This window comes from Nicotiana tabacum, chromosome 6 (assembly GCF_000715075.1).
Source record: "Nicotiana tabacum cultivar K326 chromosome 6, ASM71507v2, whole genome shotgun sequence".
Lineage (NCBI taxonomy): Eukaryota > Viridiplantae > Streptophyta > Magnoliopsida > Solanales > Solanaceae > Nicotiana > Nicotiana tabacum.
The window spans coordinates 214,248,039-214,267,471 of NC_134085.1; the positions used below are offsets into that span (position 1 = coordinate 214,248,039).

A 19,433-nucleotide genomic window follows, 5' to 3' on the forward strand; every position below is an offset into this window, starting at 1 on the left:
TATCGCTATTTTTAATGAGAGTGCTCAAATTCCAATGCTTTCTGGTGACAATTATACTGAATGGAAGGAGAAAGTCCTTCTCACTTTAGGGTGTTTCGCATCTGGACCTGGCACTCCGTGTGGATGAACCACATATTCCCACGGAATAAAGTACGCCAGAGGCTAAGGCTGATTATGAGCGGTGGGAGTGATCTAATCGTTTAAGTTTAATGCTCATAAAAGCCCGCATAAGCCAAAGTATTAGGGATTTTATCCCCAATAGAGATAAGATCAAAGCTTACATAAAGGCAATGGATGAACAACTTGTAAGCTCTGATAAGGCATTAGCTAGTACCCTTATGAAGGGGCTCTCAAGTATGACTTTTAACAAAAGTCATACAGTGCATGACCACATTATGGAGATGAGAAACATTGCTGCTAAATTTAAGTCCCTTGAGGTTGATATGTCTGAGCCATTTCTTGTGCATTTCATTCTCAACTCACTTCCTGCGAAATATGGTCCGTTCAGATTTCTTACAACACACATAAGGATAAATGGTCAATCAATAAGTCTTGACCATGTGTGTTCAAAAAGAAAAGAGGTTGAAACATGAGACACCTGAAAGTGTTAATATGGTGACTCATGGGAAGAGAAATGCAAAGAAGGGAAAATGTGTTCCTATGAAGAAGAAATCACATTTGACAAAGATGCTTGCCGTTTCTGTAAGAAGAAGGGACACTAGAAGAAGGATTGCCTGAAATACAAGAAATTGCTTGAGAGGAAGGTAATTTTACCTTTGTATGTTATGAATCTAATTTTACTGAAGTTTCTGATAATACATAATGGATTAATTTTGGTGCTACAGTTCACATTGGCAAAATCATACAGGGCTTTCTAACTCAAAGGAAGCCGATAAAAAGTGAACAATACGTTTATTCTTGAAATAGGACGCGTTCACGTGTAGAAGGCGTAGGGACTTATAGGCTCATTTTGAAGGATGGTTTTCACTAAGATTTGGAAAATACTTTTTATGTTGCAGAATATTCTAGAAATTTAATTTCTCTTTCAAGACTATCAATTAGTGGACATGATTTGAATTTTCATTATCCTTCTGTGAAACTTTTGAAAGATAATAAAGTTATTGGTTTTGTAAATTTGAATGAAAATTTATATAAACTCGAGCTAAACCCCACATTTAAATGCAATGTTTTAACTTTGCAAGACAAAGAAATTAGCTCTAAGCGATGTATTATCAATGAGAATTTATCAAGTCTTTGGCACAAGAGATTGTGACACATCTCTATTGATAGAATCAAAAGGTTGGTTAATGATGGAGTTATAAAAGCTCTTGATTTTTCTGACTTTGCGACTTGTGTGGACTGCATAAGGGTAAGCAAACCAACAAATCAACTAAAGATACCAAAAGGAGTTCTCAATTGCTTCAGATCATACATACAAATATATGTGGATATTTTTCTACCCCTTGCTTGAATGGTAAGAGATATTTTATCTCATTTGTTGATGACTATTCAAGATATATGTATATTTATTTTCTGTTTAACAAATCAGAAGTACTTGATGCTTTTAAAGTACAAAACAGAAGTAGAGAAATAAACTGGTGCTCAGATCAAAATTGTAAGATCTAATATGTGTGGAGAATATTATGGTAGGTACACAGATAAGGGACAAGTTAAGGGTTCATTTGTTGAGTTCCTTGAAAATAAATGTATAATTGCTCAATATACCATGCCAGGAACAACACAATAAAATGGTGTGATAGAAAGAAGGAACCCGACATTAATGATGGTAAGAAGCATGATTAGCAGACCAAGTTTACCTTTATCCTTATGGAGTGAAGCCTTAAAAATCGTTGTGTATATTTTAAATAGGGTTCCATCCAAGGTTGTCCCCAAGACACCTTTTGAGTAATGGAAATGATGGAAACCTAGTTTAAATCATTTACACGTTTGGTGATGTCCAACTGAAGTGAGGATTTATAATCCACAACTAAAGAAGCTGGATAAAAGAATAATATGCGGTTATTTTATAGGCTATACGGTTAACTCTAAGGGATTTAGGTTTTATTGTCCTTCTCCTAAAATTATTGAGGCTGGAAATGCCAAATTTCTTGAGGAGCATAAAGAGAATAGGAGTGGTTTGACTCAAAGGATGGAATTGGAAGAAATGAGGGCACCACCTGTGGTACCTTTATATATTGAGAACTTGAATGTTGCTCAGAAAAATTCTCATGAATTATATGAACAAGAACAAGTTCAAGATCCACCACCACTTGAGGAGCCACATGAAGATCAATCTACTTTACCTGAACCCATTGAAGAAACGTCTGAAACAATGAGAGTAAGAAAATCCTCACGAGTTCGAAAATCAGTAATTTCTAATGGCTATGTTGTATATCTCAAAGAGTTTGATTATGATATTAGAATAAAAAATGGTCCATGCTCGTTTTCACAAGCCATGAGGTAAGAAAATTCCAAATTTTGGTATGATGTCATGAAAGAAGAGTTAGAATCTATGGCTAAAAATAAAGTCTGGGATCTCGTCGAATTACCAAAGGGAACCTCTAATATAGGTTCCCAATGGGTTTTTAAAACTAAAAGAAACTCATATGGTAATATCGAAAGATATAAAGTCAGGCTTATAGCCAAAGTTTTTAATCAAAGGGAATGCATTGATTACCATGAAACCTTCTCTGCAGTATCAAAGAAGGATTCATTGAGAATAATCATGACATTAGTAGCTCATTTTGATTTAGAGTTACATCAAATGGATGTGAAAACAATTTTTCTGAATGAAGATCTTGAAAATGAGGTATACATGCGTCAACCTGAAGGATTTTGTGATAAGGACAAAAATCACCTTATTTGCAAGTTGAATAAATTCATTTATGGGCTAAAACTGGCTTCCCGCCAATGGTATATTAAATTTCATAATGTTGTTTCTTCATTTGAATTTATGGAGAATATCATTAATCAATGTATATACCTTAAAATAAGTGGTAGCAAATATATTTTTCTAGTTCTATATGTAGATGACATTTTACTTGCAAGTAGTGATTTGGGGTTGTTGCGCTAGACTAAGCATTTCCTTATTCAACATTTTGAGATGAAGGATATGGGTGAAGACTCTTATGTCATTGGCATAGAGATTCACAAAGATAGATCCCAAAGATTACTTGGACTGTCTCAAAGGGCCTACATTGAAAGAATTCTGGAAAGATTCGAGATGAAAAACTATTCACCTATAGCAGTACCCATAACTAAAGGTGATAAATTTTCATTGAATCAATATCCACAAAATACATTAGAAAAGGAGCAAATGAAAGACATTCTCTATGCTTCGCTTGTTGGGAGTTTTATGTATGCATAGGTCTGTACTAGACATGACATTGCTTTTGCGGTAGGAATGCTTGGCAGATATCAAAGTAACCCTGGTCTTGACCATTGGAAAGCTGGTAAAAGGGTTTTGAGATATTTGCAAAGAACTAAGGATTTTAAGCTCATATACAAATGCTCTAACTCATTGGAGGTGATTGTATATTCAGACTCTGATTTGGGTGGATGCAAAGACATTGGTAAATCCACTTCAGGATACATTTTCCTTCTTGCTGGAGGTGTTGTATCTTAGAGAAGTGTCAAGCAGACCATTGTTGCAAAATCCACAATGGAAAACTAAATTTATAGCATGTTATGAAGCTACATCACAGGCTTATGATTGAAGAACTTTATTTCCGGCCTTAGGATTGCTGATTACATTTCACGGCTATTGAGATTCTTCTGTGATAATTCAGCTACAGTGTTCTTTTCTAAGAATAATAAAAGTGGCAGCCGAAGCAAGCACATCAACATAAAGTACTTGATGGTTAGAGACTATGTGAAGAAGCAAGATGTGAATTTTGAGCATATTAGTACTACTTTGATGATTGCTGATCCGATGATTAAAGGTCTGCCAGCTAATATTTTCAAGGATCATGTAAACCATATGGGTATTAATAGCTCAATTTAGCTTTACTTTATTCTCTAATAATTTGTATAGACATTATGTTTATTTTGATATATATGACAGTGCACATTTGGTTTTCATGTATTATTTTATGATCATTGAATCAATAAAGTTGGACTCTAAATGACTTATATTAAGTTTATTCATAAAGTTGTTGACACTTTGTTAGAACATATTGTACATTGTAATACATGAAAGAAATTATTTGTTTAAGAGCATGACCACCATGATTCATGTAATGATATGTTCTAGTTAAAGTGATTGTTGCATAACTTTTAGTTGAATGATAAAGTCTATGGTCGTATTATTATATTTATCTCTCATAAAAGATTATCTGATTTTAATATGTGGGTCAAGTGGGGGAATGTTAGAAATTTACCATCTCTACTTGGACTGTTTATGTCTGCAAAAGCAAGAAAATCTCTATACGGAAAAGGGCCTAAAATACCCCTATAGTATGATAAATGGTTTATAAAAGCCCCCGTCCATCTATCCGTCTGAAAATATATAGGACATTATTTTTATTTTCAAATTCACCCCCACGACTAACGGAACTCCATGTGGGCATCTCATTAAATGATGTGGCGTTCTTTCATTTGTCCACGTGGCTCAATGGGGATGACATTGTATTTGGGTATTTTTGACCCATTAAACCGATCTGACCCACTCATTTTACCTTATACCCACTTTTTTAACCCTATACTCACAGATTTTACTAGTCTTCTTCCCTAATTTTTTCTTTTTATTTTTCTATTATCTCCTTGTTATCACCTCACAAAAACTCCACCTACACCTTCTCCACCACCTCGTACACCATCATCGACGCCATCCCTCCTCCAAAAACAGAAATCAATGAAAAATATCTCAGTTAGCAACATAAAGAACCTAGCTAATGAAGAACGACAACAACGACTAGTGGAAAAATAAAGATCAACAATGGGGGCCTTCGCCGGAAAATTTCTCCGGCCAAAGTGAAGCTCCATTCCTTCCTTCAGTTTTTGAGAGACTTTTCGAGTCACTCAAGAAACTAGCTTAAAACAATGGACAATTTCAGGCGATTTCGAACATAAGGTCTCAACTCTAGCCAGTCAATAGTATTTTAAGATCTGTTCGTCGTTGCCTTTTGTATTAATACTTCGTACCCTTCTCCGGGCTTCGGCAGTATGGAGTGACGGCAGTAGCAAGAAAGAGTTAGAAAAAAAATATGGGTTCGATGCTGGAAAAAAAGAGAAAAAGAAAAGCAAAATAGAAAACATAGAAATAAAATAGAAGAAAAAAGAGAGAACTAAGGAAGAAGAAGTCATGGTTGGTTGTCGGTGAAAGGTTCAGAGTTAGAAGATAGGATTGAAAAAATAAAACGGGTATAAGGTTCTAAATTGAGGAAGAAGACTAGTAAAATATGTGGGTATAGGGTTAAAAGAGTGGGTATAAGGTAAAAGGAGTGGGTCAGATCGGTTTGATGGGTCGAAAAATACTCAAATACAATGTGAGCCCCATTGAGCCACGTGGACAAATGAAAGAACGCCACATCATTTAATGAGATGCCCACGTGGAGTTCGCGGGGGTAAATTTGAAAATAAAAATAACGTCCTATATATTTTCAGACGGATAGATGGACGGGGGGATTTTATAAACCATTTATCATACGATAGGAGTATTTTAGGCCCTTTTCCGTAAATTATTTACCTTGTCTCCCAAAATGAAATAATATATCAGATAATATTCTGTAGTTATGCATATATGGTAGTTTCTTTGATGAAAAGAAATAATTTTTATTAGGAGTCTCTAGGGCAATTATAATTTATGGAGAAGTCCATAGGGCTAGAGTATTTGCCTAAGAGTCCCTAGCCTACCTATAAATACGCATGTGACTTCATCAGTGTGTCATCCTGCGATAGATACAAGCTAGAAGGCTCCTAGGTTTTCTGTCGAAGTTCCTCCAAGGCGACTCTCCGATACTTGAACAACTATGACTGAAGGTACGTTTTTGTTTAATTTCCGCTGCGATGGCTCTGTATACGTATTTAATTCTACGGGCCAAAGTATTAAAAATAAAGAGCAGAGGTACCTTGCCTTGCCGTCTATACCTTTTAAAAGTGAACATCTTTGTGGTCTAGATGTTGATTTTTCAGTGACAAATTCTTCATTTTGATGCCTATATTATTGGTTTATAACTTGTAAATTATTATCATCTTCAACTATATTTACAACAACAACAACCTAATAAAATTCTACAAGTGGAGTTTGGGGAGGGTAGAGTATATGCAGACTTTACCCCTACCCTGTAGGTATAGAAAGGTTGTTTCCGAAAGACCCTCGGCTGAAGACATCAACAACAACAACAACCCAGTATAATCCCACTTAGTGGGGGTCTGGGAAGGGTAATGTGTACGCAAACCTTACCCCTACCCTGAGGTAGAGAGGTTGTTTCCAAATAGACCCCCGACATCCTTCCCTCCAAGAACTTCCCACCTTGCTCTTGGGGAGACTCAAACTCACAACCTCTTGGTTGGAAGTGGAAGTTGCTTACCGTCAGGTTGGGTTGCTGAAGACATCTTCAGCTATATTTAAAGTATGAAAATTCCATTCATTGAGAACTCAATTTTGAGAAAGTATTCTGTAAAAATAAAATTGGAAACCTTTCCAAACAAAGGGGAAGAGGGTTAAACAAAAAGAAATGAGGAGAAAGCAAAAATACTCTATAGAGTTTACAACAGAAATGAGATCATAAAATACATGCTTTACATAAAACTAGCTACCTAGAGACTACAACTAACGTAGTAATGGGGCAAGACTTTTGACAAATGATTTAGTACTTCTCTTTACTTGTTCTCAAAAAGTAATGATCCCACTCATGCTTTTCTATAGTTCCAAAAGTATAATACTTCCAACTATATTCTTCATCAAATACCATACTATAGTTCTTGCCTTGTCTCATTTCTTTTCTCATTACATCCACCCTTTCAAGAACCCCTTTGACGGCTAAATCAAATGCATCTTCAACACTCTCCAATCTTGATCTTGGATCTGCATATACCACATTTGGTATTAGCTTTATTACTTCCTCTCTCATTGCTGCAACTTGTGATCTTGGTATTTTAGATAGTACATTTTCAATGCTTACTTTCTTTTTCCTCACATCATCTTCTGGAATAAGTACTGAGTATTTTGTGTAATCCTTAGGTAAATGCCATATATATTGAATATAAGCAGAACCTGGAGTGAAAAACACCGGTATACAACCAGCTAAAATGGAGTCGAAAGTAGACCTTCTAGTAAATGAATCACCAGAGGGTTGTAAACAAAAATGAGAACTTTGAAACAGTTTCATAACATGAACTGGTTTATTGCATTTGTTGTGCAAGTCTTTGCATTCCAAGAGTCTGCATTTTCGCCTCGTTGCTAAACACTGTTCCATTATCTCACTTCTGATTGATTCCTCCAAATTTGGTCGTGGTGCCCCCGCGAACGAGAACAACACCCTCCTCCTCAGCCTCCTCATTCTGTTTTGCCATTGCAACACATCATTGTCACTTGAAGGATGAAAGTATGTCGGGTATGGGATCGCGAAATCATTCCTGTTCCAAGGACTCGATTCGATTGTCAAGATTGTCATGTTTTGTGCCTCAGGCAACAACATTAACTTGTTACCCCAAGCAGAATCCTCCTCAATACCTCTCCTAAAATCCCAAGTAATTCTACCTGCAATCATGAAATGATCTCTACCCCACATAGTTTCCCATTCAGGTTTTTCCTTAAGAATTTTTGCAACCTCAGTTGCACCTGAATCCCTCATTGATGTATTGAAATCATCCCATAAATACCTTGACACATCAAAACCTGCATAATATGGCACAAAAACTGCTGCAGCTTTCGAAGAATCATTCGTTAAACAATCATATTGCTTCATTCTGTTATGAAACAGAACTTCTAACGAGAATTGATTCGTCGTAAACCAACCTTTGTTTGAGAAAACTCTCTGAGGGTTACCAAGATCAGGACCAAGTCCCATGTTTACCAAATATTGACACATATCTTCCCATTTATTTAACAAATTACAGTGTTTCAGCATGTCTTCATTAAACCTACTTGGTATTTCTGCAACATATATATATCGTCCTTCACACGATTTTCCTCCCTTTTTATCTTCTTGAGTTGCATTTTTCTCAAACTTTTCATCTTTCCGTTCATTTTTTCTTAACAAAGGTTCCAATTCTTTCTCAAGCGCCTCCAAATCATGTACCACATTGTCATTTTCATTAATTGATTCCTCCTCGGATCGCGTCTCCTTCTTTGTAGCATCAGTGGTGGCATTATTAATACTTGAAGAATTGAAATTTGAGCTAACGTTATTTTCAACAAGGCGAGTTGGAGGAGGAATAGAAGCTAGACGAATGGATTCAATTGAACTCGCTTCGTATCGTGACGTTGTTGTTACAATTCCAGGTAGAGAAGACCAATCAACACCATAAAGCAACAAGTACCAAGAAACAAACAAAACAAAGAAAACAAACCAAAATTTATTGCGAGACCTTGTGGCGAGAGAGTTTTCCATCTTTTTACCAAGGTTTCTTGATCTAATTATTATCTGTCTTCTATGGAGCATAAAAATTTATTGCAGTTCTTATGGAGAAGCCTCATGACAAAAAAAAAAAAGAAAAGAATAATATGATGATTTGGTTGATATCTAAGGGAGGTGATGCTATAAAAATGCCTGTTCTGGTTGGACTTTTCATATGATTAATTTAATCAGTCTTTCTCACTTAATTTATTTAATTAATCCGAATTAGTATTTGGTTGGACACGTGTGAAGATCAATCCTTTAACTTATTCTCTCATACTCTCACATTTTATAGTAGAAGTAGTTAATATAAATCACTTATTCAGCAACAACAACAAACCCAGTGTAATCCTATAAAGCGGGATCTAAAAAGATAGAGTGTACGCAAACCTTACCCTTACCTTATTAAATTAGAGAAATTGTTTTCGATAGACCTCTGGCTCAAGACAAAAGTGAAAAAGAAATGAGACATAACAAATAGTAATAACAACAAGATAAAGACTAAAGTGATAAGGCGATAGAATAATCGAAGAGAACCGACATATAGTAAAAGAAATCTATGGAAAAGAAGATCGAAATACGAGACTAATACTAAAGATACCGGCATGTAAAGAAGATATTTCCGCTTATCTACTAACCTTACCCTAATTTCTAATCTCCACACACTCTTATCAAGGGTCGTATACTCAGTAAGCTGAAGTTGCGTCATGCCATGCCTAATCACCTCTTCCCAATATTTATTAGACCTACCTCTGCCTCTTCTTATTCCCATTATGGCTAACCTCTCGCACCTCCTCACCGGAACATCCATGTTCCTCGTCTTCACATGTTTATACCATCTTAATCTAGCTTCAATTATTTATATAATTATTCATTTAAGTAGTTAGAACCAATGTGGATCCATTGGACGAGCATAATATAGATCAATACTGTTCCATTGCTAATAATACTAGTACAAAACAGGTAATCCATTTCAAGACGTAAAGACATAAACTTTTTAAACAAAAAATATAGTAATTGAGTATACTCTGAAAGTCTCACACATATACTATAATTGAAGAGACCAACATATCTTTATCAATTGATACTCCTCCAATCGAGTAAAAATTGCACGGTAGGGCGTCCCCATTTAACCTATACCCATTTTTTTTAAAACTTTTAACTTGTACCTACTTTTTAAACAACTTCAGCCCCATTTCTCCTCCTTCTCCTCCTCAAAGTTATATCAGCCCCTTCTTTCTCAAACTTCTCCTTCTTCCTTTTCTGCAAAAGTAAGGTATCAAACAGATCGCATGAGGTTATAGATAATCCTTAATAAAAAGGACTAAGAGATAGCAACGAAGATCCGAGTTGACATACAGTGTTCTAACACTGTGGTTGTACCATTTCTAGCTAGAGAATGATATACGAGATATTTGCAGTAGTTGTGTTAGTTGGATATGAGACGAAGGAGATTGCAGATTATGCTATGAAGCTTTTCTCGAGATATTTCCACTGACGTTGCCACTCATACACTTTCAAGTATCCGTTAGACTCCAGTTTCATATATTTAAAGCGGACGATAACATAAAAAGCTTATTTTTCCAGAAAAAACTTCAGCTCTAGAGCTGAAGTTCGCCAGTTACAAACAAAAACTTCAGCTCTAGAGCTGAAGTTCGACAGTTACAAAAAAAAAACTTCAGCTTACAAACAAAAACTTTAACTCTAGAGCTGAAGTTCGATAGTTAACAAAGAAAAACTTCAGCTTCTAGAGCTGAAGCTTACAAACAAAAACTTCAGCTCTAGAGTTGAAGTTCGATATTTAAAAAACAAAAACTTCAGCTGAAGCTACAAACAAAAACTTCAGCTCTAGAGCTGAAGTTCGATAGTTAAAAAACAAAAACTTCAGCTCTAGAGCTGAAGCTTACAAACAAAAACTTCGCCAGTTACAAACAAAAACTTCAGCTCTAGAGCTGAAGTTCGACAGTTACAAAACAAAAACTTCAGCTCTAGAGCTGAACTTCAGGCCCGGCTACTAGAATGTTGAAGTTTTACGCGATTGTCTTTGCTATTTCAGCTCCGTATGCTGAAGTTATGCGAAAAAGCGGGGTACGCTTGTAATTTTTTTACAAAGCGAACACAAGTTAAAACGTGACACAAAAAGCGGGTATGAATACAAATGCCCCTCCAATCGACCACCGTCCGAGGCTAAGCTCTATAACCCGCCCTGCCCCGCCCCACAGCCGCGAGCTCTATACCCGCCCCACCCTGCAGACTCCCATACCCGCATCGTCCCGCACCCATACTGTCTCATTGCCATCCTTAAAGGACGACCTTTCGACGTGGATGTAAACAGAGATCAATTTTTATAGGTCAATCAAATCAACAAGGCAGGCACTGGAATTCTTATTTTTGAATAATGACATATAGTAGAATCTCCATTGCCGTTTCGTTTTTTGTCTAGAAGGATACATAGATAAACAACAGACCCAAAGCATTGTGGGGGGGGGGGGGGGCATATTAATGGTATATTTCATGCCATCAAGGGTTGTGGTGGGATGAATAATAGTCTTTATTCTTAATTAGAGATCTCGCATTCGAACTGTGGAAATAAAAAAAGTTTTGTAGGGAGCACTTCCTCAATAATGTGCCTTATGCGGTGCGACTTCAAAACAGTCAATCCTAACGTGCGTATCAGACATTGGATAAGAAACCACAAAAAGAATAGTATATTTCATGGTCTTTTATTGCTATTATTGCACTAGTCTGCTTTCATAATACAGTACTTATTACTTTCATATCCTATAAAATGAACTGTTTAACGTTTTCCTTGGTTTCATTCATTGGATTATTATGATCACGTAGAAGCACATATGCTGTGGTTGGGGAAAAAATTGATCATCCAAATAAAGTCCAAAAAATTCTTACTTATCACAACTCATAACACATTGTTACGGCACTACTTCTGTATTTAACTTTAGCTTTCTTGCATACTCGAGCTAGTTTTGATAGATCAATTGTATAGGGAAAAATTGGTCCGTAATAAATGATCAAATGATAATATGTTACGTAGAATCGAAGAAGACAGATAAAAGACGAATTGCGTGACAACTAGTATCAGTAACAACAGCTGTAGTTGGTATTGGATAAACCCGAAAGGAGGCTAGTCAATGGGAGCAGTTCGAATGTTTGCCATTTGATATATATCATTCAATGAAGAATATTCTCTAACATTAAATGAGCAGCCATTGCATAGAATATTTGTATTCATAGCCTGTCGTTACATATTTATCAATGACTCCTTTACTGTCATATAAGAAGCTTAATCTTAGGATCTTGTTTCCCTAGGTATTGTGACCAAGGCCAACCCTGCACTACTATGGAGTAGCGAGAGAGGTCGGAGCAGCTTTTACCCGATTAAGGTCGGGATCGATTTCCAGAGGGAGTTAGATATTGGAGCCGGGTGTCTATCTAAAGCGGAGTTGCATATTTGCTCTTAATTGCACTTCTACACATTTTTGGTTTTGATTATGATTCTAATTTTATAATGCTTCGATGCTAAATTAAGCTAAATAAGACTAAGCTAAAACTATTGCGAGTTGTTCGAATGATTAAAAGGCACTAGGGTAGTAACATTCACCTAGGTGGTCAATTGACAGATTCTTGAGTCTAAAACTAGATTGTCACATTTGGGGAGTATGATATAACCATTGCACAATTCTACTCACTCTATATCTCTCGATAGTTCGAGTGATTTTGCCCGAATTGACTTTCTCAAAACCAATTGTATGCAAATTTGCATACAATTTGCAAATGTTACAGACAGGGTCACTTGTTGCAGAGTGAGGTACGCACAAAAAGTAGTGCGGACGCAGAGAGGCCAATGCGGACCGCACAAAATGGCTCTGCGGTCCGCACAAAGGTGGGGTTCAGACTACCCACTCTCTGAATAATTGCACCGCAGACCGCACAAAATGGCAATACGGTCCGTATTGAGGCATCGCGGACCACACAAAATGCAATGTGGTCGCGGTCCTCAAGGATCAGGCTTCAAAACATTCTTCAATATGGTCCGCACAAAATGCCATTGCGGACCTCACAAGGCCATCGCGGACTGCACAATTTCCATCGCGGTCCACACTGAGCAATAAAACACAGCACCAACCTAGGGTATATGAAATGTTCAATTTAAGTCCAATTTTTCACCTATTAAAGGGTCCCTAAGTGTGGTTCAGTCAATTAACTACCTAATCCCACTTTAAACAAGAAAGTAACTAACCCAGTGTTACCAAATCGAAAGAAATACGGGAGGAACAGAAGAAAAGCTACGAAAACAAAAATTTAATGAAAATAATAAAATAACACAACTAAAAAGAAGTAAATGTTACCAGATGTGAGAAGTACTAATGATTAATCAAGATTATGTAGATGAATTCATGCAATTTTAGTGATGAACAGTGATTTTTAGGGCTTTGAGAGCAAAAGGATCGAAAAGTTCAAATGGTGGGCCTCAGGTACTATTTGTAGAAAAAGTCCTGGGGCCCAGCTTACCTACCCACTACGTACTACACAAAATGCATTATGGTCCGTACCACACAACATTGTACAAGTTTGAGAAAGGCAACCATTGCGGTCCGCACAGAATACCATTACGGCAACAGTGGTCCACCGCGGATCGCACAAAATGTAATGCGGCCGCGGTGGCAAACTTCAAAGAGTTGGCTTTTTTCATCCATCATCAGTGTGGTCCGCACTGATTTTGTGCCCCCGCACTAAGTTCTTTGCGGCTGCACAAAATGTAGTGCGGTCCGCATTGCAAACTTCATAGACTTGAACGATTTTTTCCCACTTTGTCCTGCAGTGCATCAACACAATCCTGTAGCATCTCACAACCAATCAGTCCAAAAATAAATCCTACACTACAATGAAAATCAAAGAAAAACAAAAAGAAAAACACATGGATTGCCTCCCAAGAAGCGCATGATTTAACGTCGCGACACGACGCAGGTTACCATCAAATCATTTGAGATGAAGAAGTGTCACCACGTGGCTGTCATCAATTTTTTCCAAGTAGTGCTTGACCCTATGCCCATTCACTCTAAAAACTTCCCCATTCTTGTTCTTCAAATCAAGTGCACCAAACGGGGTCACAAACACCACTTCAAAAGGTCCACTCCATTTTGACTTGAGCTTTCCCAGAAACAGACGTAACCGAGAGTTGAACAAGAGAACCAAATCACCCACTTTGAACTCCTTGCTGCGAGCATATTTATCATGAAGGTACTTCATCTTGTCCTTGTACAAGGATGAACTGGAGTAGGCAGGGAATCAGAATTCATCAAGTTCATTAAGCTGCTCCACACAAAGATTGGTTGCAACATCCCATTCAAGATTTAGCTTCCTCAAAGCCCACATGGCCTTATGCACTAACTCAACCGGTAGATGGAAAGTTTTTCCAAATAGCAACCGATACGGAGACATTCCAATCGGAGTCTTGTAAGCAGTCTTATAAGCCCATAGAGCATCATCCAACTTTTTTGACCAATTGGTCCTATTTGCATTGACCGTCTTTGACAATATACTCTTGACTTCCTTGTTTGAGACTTCCACTTGGCCACTTACTTGAGGAGGATAAGGGTTAGAAACTTTGTGATTGACACCATACTTTGCAAGCAAAGTGTCAAAAGCTCTGTTGCAAAAATGAGACCCCCCATCACTTATGATTGCACGAGGAGTATCAAACCTTGTAAAAATGCTCTTTTTGAGAAATGCAACAACACTCCGGGCCTCATTGTTGGGAAAATCCATGACATCAACCCACTTTGAAACAAATCCACCACCACAAGAATGTATGTATTCCCACACAAACTAACAAATGGGCCCATAAAATCAATGCCCCATACATCAAAAATATCAACCTCAAGAATGGTATTGAGAGGCATCTCATCTTTCTTCGAAATTCCACCCGCTCTTTGACAGTCATCACACCTCTTCACTAGTTCACTTGCATCTTTGTACAAAGTTGGCCAATAAAACCCACAATAAGAACTTTGGAAGCCGTCCTCGCCCCGCCATGATGGCCACCATAGGGAGAGGAATGACAAGCCTCCAAGATACTAAATTGCTCTTCCTCCAGGACACACCTTCGGATCACACCATCCGTGTAAATCTTGAACAAGTACGGCTCGTCCCAATAGAAATCCAAACTATCCCGCTTGAGCTTCTTTCTTTTGTTAGAAGAGAGCTCACACGGGATTATACCAGTCACTAGGAAATTAGCAACGTCCGCAAACCATGGCATACCATTCATCGACGCCGAAAGGAGTTGTTCGTCGAAAAATGAATCATTAATCTCTAGGCCATCACGAGGCCTCCCCTCCTCCTCCAAGCGGGACAAGTGGTCCACCACTTGGTTTTCACTACCCTTCCGGTCCACAATCTCCAAATCAAACTCTTGAAGTAACAAGACTCATCGCATCAGTCTAGCTTTGGAATCCTTCTTCGTCATCAAGTACCGGAGTGAGGTATGATCGGTATGGATTATGACCTTGGCACCCATAAGATACGGCCGAAATTTCTCCATTGCGAACACAATAGCCAAAAGTTCTTTCTCGGTCACCGTGTAGTTCACTTGAGCATCATTCATTGTCTTGCTCACATAGTACACCGGATGAAACATTTTGTTCACTCTTTGACCCAAAACCGCCCCAACCGCAACATCGCTCGCATCACACATGACCTCAAAGGGTAATATCCAATTAGGTGCGTTAATGATAGGAGTGGTGGTCAACTTTTGCTTGAGAAGTTCAAAGGTTTGCATACATTTGTCATCAAACACGGACTTGGAATCTTTTTCCAACAATTTGCACAAAGGATTCACTACCTTCAAAAGTCTTTGATAAATCTCTGGTTGAACCCCGTATGCCCAAGAAAACTTCGAACTCCCTTGACAGAGGTAGGGGAGGGAGCCTATAAATCACATCAATTTTTGCTTTGTCTACCTCAATACCATGCTTTGATATTTTATGCCCAAGAACTATGCCCTCTTCCACCATAAAGTGGCTTTTCTCCTAATTGAGAACAAGATTGGTTTCTTCACAACGGGCCAAGATTCTTCAAGGATTCATCAAATGAATCACCCACAATACTAAAGTCGTCCATGAACACCTCCAAAATGTCTTCCACCATATCGGTGAAAATGTCCATCATACACCGCTGAAATGTAGTCGGTGCATTACACAACCCAAAAGGCATCCTAGAAAAGGAAAAAGTGCCATATGGACAAGTAAATGTGGTCTTCTCCTGATCTTCCAGAGCAATTAAGATTTGGTTGTACCCAGAATACCCATCCAAGAAACAGTAGAAGGCACGCCCAGCCAGTCGGTCTAACATCTAATCAAGAAAAGGCAAAGGAAAGTGATCATTGTGGGTCACTTTATTCAACTTGCGGTAGTCCATGCATACCCTCCAACCAGTGACGGTTATGGTGGGAATCAACTCATTTTGGGAATTTGCAACCACGGTCATGCCACCCTTCTTCGGTTCACATTGCACTGGCAAAGTCCAAGAGCTATCAGAGATGGGGTACACAACCCTGGCATCCAACCACTTGATTACCTCCTTTTTCACAACTTCTTGCATTGACTCGTTCAACCTCCTTTGATGTTCCAAGGAGGATTTTGCATCATCTTCTAGAGTCCATCCAATTGCCTTTTTCTGCTTTTGAAGCACCGCCAATGTGGCATCAACCTACATGTTAGTAAGACAAGAGGAAAGAATAACTGGCAAAGTAGAATTAGGGCCTAAGAACTCATACCTGAGGTGTGAAGGCAACGGTTTCGACTCCAACACCGGAGGTTCCTCAATTGAAGGTTTTGTTGGTGGAGTCTTCCTATTATCGAGATCCAAAGAAAGTTTTCTAGGCTCATAAGAGTACGAGCCCATTCCATGTAATGCATTCACACATTCCACCCGGCTTGCATCCTCATTGACGTCAAGATTCAACAAAATGGCCTCAAGAGGGTCCTCCACATTTATCATTGTACTGGTATCATCAACTATCACCGCCGTGACAAGGTCCACAAAAGAGCACATCTTGGAACTATTGGGCTGCTTCATTGACTTGCACATATGAAAGACCACTTCTTTATCACCCACCCGGAAGGTGAGTTCCCATGCTTCCACATCAACTAAGGCCTTCCCTGTAGCAAGGAAAGGTCTCCCCAATATGATAGGAACTTCATAATTCACCTCACAATCCAAGATCACAAAGTCAGCTAGCAAGAAAAATTTGTCCAGCCAAACAAGCACATCATCAATAATACCCAATAGTTTCTTCATTGTTCTATCCGCCATTTGTAATCTCATGGAAGTCGGCCTCGGTTGCCCAATACCTAAAGTCTTAAAAACTGAGTAGGGCATCAAATTGATACTAGCCCCCAAATCACATAGAGCCTTAGCAAAATCCGTACTCCCAATGGTGCAAGGAATGGTGAAAGCACCGGGATCTTCAAGCTTCGGGGCCATTGAATGCACTATTGCACTAACTTGGTGGGTCATCTTTATAGTTTCATAATCCATGGACCGTTTCTTTGTCACCAAGTCCTTCATGAATTTAGCATAGCCCGGCATTTGTTCAAGAGTCTTCACCAAAGGCACATTAATGGATAAGCTCTCCATCATGTCAATAAACATTTTAAATCAATTTTTATTTTTCTGCTTCGTGAGCCTTTAAGGATAAGGCGGAGGTGGTCTTGGCAAAGGTACCTTGGATTTAGGCACCACCGGCTCCGACATGTCTATTACGTGTTCCCTAGACGGGTTCACGTCATTTTGAATTTCCACCTCGGCATCTTGAATATCAATCCTCACATTTTTGTTCATATTGTCATCAATCACATTTTCAACTACCAAAGGAACTTCATCTTCTTGCAACTCAACTTCATCACTCAAATTTTGTCTTTGATTGGATGCATTCACATCACCACCTCTTCCACTCCTTGTAGTTACTGCCATAACATGATTGTTCTCACCCTTCGGGTTCACTACCGTATCACTTGGTAGAGTACCCTTAAGGCGAGTATTCAAGGACTGTGAGATTTGGCCCAACTGAACCTCCAAATTCCGAATCGACGTATTGTGGGAAGACAACTGAGTATTAGAATCCGCACTCTTTTTCATTATTTGTTCGAACATCATTTCAATTCTCCCTATATCATTGCTAGAAGAACTAGAACCTTGAGATGGAAATTGGGGTGGATTGTTCGGTTATTGGTACATTGGGGGCCTTTGAAAGCCTTGCCCCTGGTTTCCTTTGTTTCCATTGTTTCATCCACCTTGATTGTTGTTACCACCCCGATTGTTATTAGCATTCCAATTTCCTTGATTGTTTTGATTGTTGTTCTGATTGCCCAGTTGGAGTTTTGGTTGTTGTTCCCCCAATTACCATTGTTTTGTTATTGTTGATTGCCCCAATTGCCTTGGGGTCTCCATTGTTGTTGGTTGGAAGAATTGCCCCTTTGACCTTGATAACTATTCACGTACTGCACCTTTTCACTCTGTCTATCAAAACCATCATCTTGAAATCCACCACAATCATTGTCAAATTGCTTTGAATTCCCTTGGTTCTGTTAACCTCTTTGTCTTCTTTTGTTGACAAGCATGTTAGCACCCTCTATGGCATTCACTTGGCGAGGATTTTGAACTTGTTGCAACTGTGCCTTTGCTAGTTGGTTCATAGTAGTTGTCAACTCAGCTATAGCCTGCCCATGGTCATGTAACTCCTTGTGCAAATAAGTGACCGTGGGGTCACCCTAGGGCATGTTGGCTCTACTTTGCCACGCAGAAGAAGAGTCAGCCATCTCGTCAAGAATGTCACAAGCCTCATCATAAGACAGCTTCATAAAGTTACCCCCAGCAAGTTGGTTCACTATGCATTGGTTTTTGTGTTAATGCCCCGGTAAAAGGTTTGTTGGATCATCGCCTTGGTCATATCATTGTTGGGGCATTCCTTCACCATTGTTCAATAGAGCTCCCAAATCTCATGCAAAAGTTCTGTGGGCTCTTGCTTGAACGCCAAGATCTCATCTCTCAATGCAGCCATATGCCCCGGTGAGAAAATTTTTGCAATGAACTTATCCGCCAACTCATTTCAAGTAGTGATGGAATGGTTGGGATGTCGCTCAAGCCAATCAAGTGCTTTCCATCTAAGCAAAAATGGGAAGAGTCTCAATTGCAATGCATCCTCTGACACATTAGTTTGCTTGCTCCCCCAACAGGTATCCACGAACCCCTTGAGATGTTTTTAAGCATTTTGATTGGCAGCACCCGTAAAATATCCACGCTGCTCCAGCAATGTCAGCATCACATTGGTAATTTGAAAATTGTCTGCCCGAATCCGGGCGGAACAATTGCACTTGCATAGCCTTGGTTTGGAAGCACTCGAGGAGCTACTCTTGGAGGTAGCGAGGGAGGGTCTAGAACATTATCATTGGACTAGCAGCCTCTCCTTTGTCCTTGAGGCACAATAGGGACTTCATCTTCAACATTGTCATCTACTTCCTCCCCCGATGGAAGATCTCCAAGAGGCTCATTATTTACGTTTGCTACCATTTTGTATCTGAAGTTGTGATACAAACATATTAGTAACATAGAAGGAAAGAAGAACAATACACTAAACTATTTAGATAGATAGCCAAAACCGTTAGCTCCCTGGCAACCACGCCAAAAAGTTGATCGAGGCCAACCCTGCACTACTATGGAGTAGCAAGAGAGGTCGAAGTAGCTTTTACCCGATTAAGGCCGGGATCGATTTCCACAGGGAGTTAGATATTGGAGTCGGATGTCTATCTAAAGCGGAGTAGCGTATTTGCTCTTAATTGCACTTCTACACAT

General features: G+C 38.7%; 1 protein-coding gene across 1 annotated transcript; it reads right to left on the reverse strand.

Moving 5' to 3' along the window:
• Positions 1-6,658: 6,658 nt before the first annotated feature.
• Positions 6,659-8,620, reverse strand: LOC107818983 (putative xyloglucan galactosyltransferase GT11). The gene has a single exon (XM_075254460.1). It carries the CDS (start codon positions 8,604-8,606, stop codon positions 6,810-6,812), a length of 1,797 nt encoding a protein of 598 aa, XP_075110561.1. The 5' UTR covers positions 8,607-8,620; the 3' UTR covers positions 6,659-6,809.
• Between the last annotated feature and the right edge of the window lie 10,813 nt (positions 8,621-19,433).